This window comes from Temnothorax curvispinosus, unplaced genomic scaffold (genome assembly GCF_003070985.1).
Source record: "Temnothorax curvispinosus isolate PA1 unplaced genomic scaffold, ASM307098v1 QBEX01001270.1, whole genome shotgun sequence".
Taxonomy (NCBI): Eukaryota; Metazoa; Arthropoda; class Insecta; order Hymenoptera; family Formicidae; genus Temnothorax; species Temnothorax curvispinosus.
The window spans coordinates 99-4,592 of NW_020211050.1; the positions used below are offsets into that span (position 1 = coordinate 99).

At 36.8% G+C, this 4,494-nt stretch overlaps 1 protein-coding gene across 1 annotated transcript; it reads left to right on the plus strand.

Annotated features, from left to right (window-relative positions):
* Positions 1-1,197: 1,197 nt before the first annotated feature.
* Positions 1,198-4,490, plus strand: LOC112461943 (cilia- and flagella-associated protein 91-like; the record flags this gene model as incomplete). Its single annotated transcript, XM_025027408.1, has 7 exons — positions 1,198-1,720; positions 1,877-2,163; positions 2,311-2,519; positions 3,090-3,438; positions 3,510-3,838; positions 3,957-4,169; positions 4,235-4,490. Coding segments are annotated over exons 1-7 (1,795 nt in total), but the record flags the coding sequence as incomplete, so codon positions are not given.
* Between the last annotated feature and the right edge of the window lie 4 nt (positions 4,491-4,494).

Consider the following 4,494-nt stretch of genomic DNA (forward strand, 5'->3'; position numbering starts at 1 on the left):
CGACAATTCTCGGTCGAGCGGTATCAATGGGATTCAGAAGCAGGCGCCAACTGGTATTCTGTTGCCATCCATTACCGAATCCAAGGGAAGGACTTCGGTGGATTTAGTGTTCTCTACATTCTGGCTACCGTCGTCCGAAGTGTCTCTGATTTTGTCGCAAGCGGATCAGTGCATTCGTAAAAAGAAAGCGTTGTTAGAGAGAGATAATAAATTTGAGTATAAGAAGGACGACGACATCATCAGCGAATGTTTAGCCGAGCGGGGCATTAATTACAGATTGTATCAAGAGTCGAAGGATAGGGAAAATACCAAAATCGCGCTTGGCCAAATGACAATATACAGGATGAAGTTAGAATGCGTATGTCCGGAGGATATGTTACCTAATCAAACGTGCAGAAATATTTCATCACGTCAGAGCTGGCCAGAATATCTAGGCTCTTTTGGAAACGGCTATTTTAAGCCATTGCGTAGATTAAATGTCTGAAGAAACTGCAAGGTTTTCGTCGAATTATATAAATTATTGAGGAAACTTTTATTGTAACGGTCTTTAATGGATTCGTTAACAGATTAACAGAATTAAAGAATTATCAAATAGTCCCGTGCACTATTTGCAAAAGTATACAGTAACAATCATAATTCTAATATCAATTGTTATATAAAAGCAATTTATATTAATATTTATATGCAGTCTTCTTCGCGAAATAAAAAGGATGCAAATATATGCGTATTTGTACATATAAGAATACAGTTGCTCTCGCAATTAAAACCTTTAACGTTTAATTTTGAAGAGAATTTCTATAATCACATATCTGTTGATCATTTATGAATAATTAAGTTTTTTTCAGAATGCAGTTACGAATGAAGAAGTAACTGTATGTGCCAAAGGTGATTTCAATAACTCTTTATATATACAAATTATATTAAAATTTATAACTTACGATCGCATAAAAATGTTAATATAATTAACGTTGAAAGTATACGTTATATCAGTAATAAGTTAAATGTAACGATCCCGCTATCTATATATGAATTAAAATGCTAATCATATATACATATATATATAATATGTTACTACATATTGATATGTAAACATTTAATCACTGTTAAGTGTAACATGAGTATTCTAAGAATATAAAATATATACATTATTGATCATTGCTGACGTTTATTCTTCCTCGTCCTGTACATTTTCGCTGCTATGGTATGCTGTTTGATCAATACTGGATTATTAAACGGTTTATGAGTTTACTTATGTGCGACAGATACTTATGGCTTTTGCAAGAATGGGACCAAGTTGAACGTTTTAAATACAGTATATAATAAGCTGTGCAATTAAGTGCAATGCAAATTATGGCGAAAGGAAACGTGAAACGTCGTAAGATATATATGTCACATAAGTTTAACGGTTAGGCAGTAATTAATAATTTTTTGATGATGCATTAGCGAGCTATACTTGCACTGTATGCAGCAGCAACAATTATTTCAGATTGCCCAAGGCTCAGAAAGCTAATCTGTTTGTAAGTGTTCATTAATTAATAGAGTATACTTAAGATTACAATATAGATGACATGGTTCTTTCTAAATTTATTAATATTTTATATTTCTTCCAGAGAACATTTGAACATCCTGAAATAGGAAATAACGAGAAATTTCAAGATTATAAGGATGATCTTTTAAAAAGATATAAGTTATGTGCGTGCAGTTATTCTTTAAATCTTGGGTAAGTCTTTGCTCATACACACACAATACACTTTTTTTTCCAAGAAGAATGTTTTCTTATTCTCATCAAGTCCTCAAGTTCTGCAATTCAACATATTTTTCTATATATACAGAGACGTTAATTCAGTTAAGAAACTTTAAGCTCTTGGATTTACAGAAGAATGGCTGTAGAAGGTAAAACGATCGAAATTATTGGCGGAGATACGTACAGGCATTTTCGAAGATCGATGGTACCTTTTACTACCATACCGAAAGTACAAACCGCGGACATCCCACGCTGTTTGGAGCGCAAGGCTCTAAGCGGAATTCTGCAAACTGTACAAAGACGATGTTACACCGCACTCCCTAAATCAGAGCCCTACAAAAATGCAGAAACCCAGACGGATTACAGAGAGAGCGAGGCGCAAACCGAACCTTGGGAGCCACCATGTAAAATTGTTCCAGGTGACAACGCAATTATATTACAGTATCATATTCGTAGAATAAATCAATTATGAAATCGGAATAGTGGCAAAGAAAAAGAAAACACACGAGGAAGACAGAAAACTGGAGATGCAAAATTCTAGTGGAGATATCCTAATTTTCATTTAGGTCACAATCCTGAAGTGCTGGCGTTAGCTCATCTAACTTGGGAGCATGGACTACCCGCAGGCGTCCATGAGGTGCACCTTATCAACAGGATGCGGATGAAGAAAGCTTGGGAAGCCGTATTACCGCCGATGGATACGCCGGCCAACATAAAGATGCGAGATTCAATAATAACGACCTTGGAGATAGACGAATGGGCATTTCGAGAGTCGGTGAGTTTCAAAACGGAATCTCAGCAAGGAATTAAGAATCTCAATCATCTTGCCTAACAATATCCACATTTCTTCTTTCTTCAATTATGTACCCTGGTGAAAAAATTTCTCATATTTTCTCAGAATTTTCCTAAGAATTTAAACTTATAAAAAATTCTGGAAAAAATACATAAAATTTCTCAGATATTTTCAGAAATAATTGGATGAGGATTTTCGGAATATTTCAGTATCCGTATATGTACATGAAAAATTCTGCTAAATTGAGCCAGATTTTCTCATATTTATTAAATTTTTGCAAAGATGTGTTGCCGGGAAAAATCTGAAATATTTTATTATTGTTTTGTCAGAGTTTTTCTGAAAAACGTTCCAATTCGTATAAAAAAAATCTAAAATATTCTTAGCATTCTGAGAAAGTCTTGAAATTTTTATAGAAATTCTGATTAATAATATGAACAATTCTGAGACATTTTTCCACTAAGATAATAATTTTATAAAAATCTCAATCGTTTACATAATACCTACACGTAACACCTATGTTTCTTCCTTTCCTTAACTATGTAATAATTTTAGGAGATTCAACTCATAATGGATTTACGTCTGGATCTGATGAGCGACCTCCTGCAGAGTCGTGAGTCGGAATACGAGAAAAAAATGCAGGGTCGTTTCAGCAGGCTGGAGAACAAACTGAGCAAATGTCGGGACAACCAAATTAAGACTATCAGGCATAATCTTAAACGAGATTTGCGAAAATTACGTAGGAAACGTCGCGACGAGCAGCAACCTCGTAAACCCGACATAATTGAACGGCATATCGACCCGAAATCTGACCTGTACGCACCGCAAATGCGTTTCGGCGAACATCCCCAAAGGCGGCACGAAATCTTGCAGAAGCGGTTCTTAAGCGAAAGCCACATTGAGCGTGAGTATATTCGATAGTAATTAGCATCAACCGCCGCTACTCAATTCATCGCAATTGTTAATTACAATTAGAACAAGAAGAAGACGCAACACTCAGTTGGTTACCAACTATCGAGGAACCGAAAGCGATTAAACATGGGCCCAAACCGATAGACATCTGTGTACGAGAAACCAGATGGACGGAGGAAAAACTGAAGCAACTACACTCCGACCTGAAGGCCATTCGAATGAAAGTCAAATCCGTGGATGAGAGTCCAAGATTAGTGAGGCGTAATCACGAACTGCCGGCTTTGCCCGTCACACCGCGTAGATCGGGCACATGGGACAATAAGCAGAAACAACGGGAAGAGTCTGCTACGTTTATTCAGAAGCTTGTTAAAGGCAGAGCGATACAGTGTATGGTAAAGTACAGATCATTCGTCGTGCATTTTAAAATAGATATACAGAGCAAGATACTATAAAGTTATGTTTTTATCGCAGTAGAAATAGAGGAAAGATACAATTTCATATATTTTACAGATGTACAAAGGACGCGATAGATGCAGAGAGCTGATCGAAGAATTGGAATCGACTCAAGCGTCCGAGCAGGAAGATCATGATGATGAAAAGACACACATGATAAATTTGCGGCAACTACAGAACGATCAATCGGTACAGGAAGATCGTTTGTGTGAGATTCTCGATTCCTTAGAGGGGAAGACAGTCTGTGGGACGTTAGATTTTCTCAGTAAGGTAAGTTTTTGTAATCTTTTATCGAAACAGTTCGTTCGATTATCTCTCTCTCTTGTTATCTGCAGGAGTTAGTGAGATTAGAGGACGAACGTAGAGCTCACGCTTTTGCCTTGCTTGCCGAAAGAGAAAGATGTATGAGAGAGGCCGCTGAAGCTGGCAGGCGACAAGCGGAACGTAATCGACGACGTGAATTCGATGAAATGTTCAAGCAAATCGTGAAAGTAAATCAGGACTCTGTAGAAACTTACTTGGAGGACATTGTGAGGGATGAAATCGATTGGATATCTGATAAAGCGGCTAAAGAACGTATCTTAGAAGTTTGCGA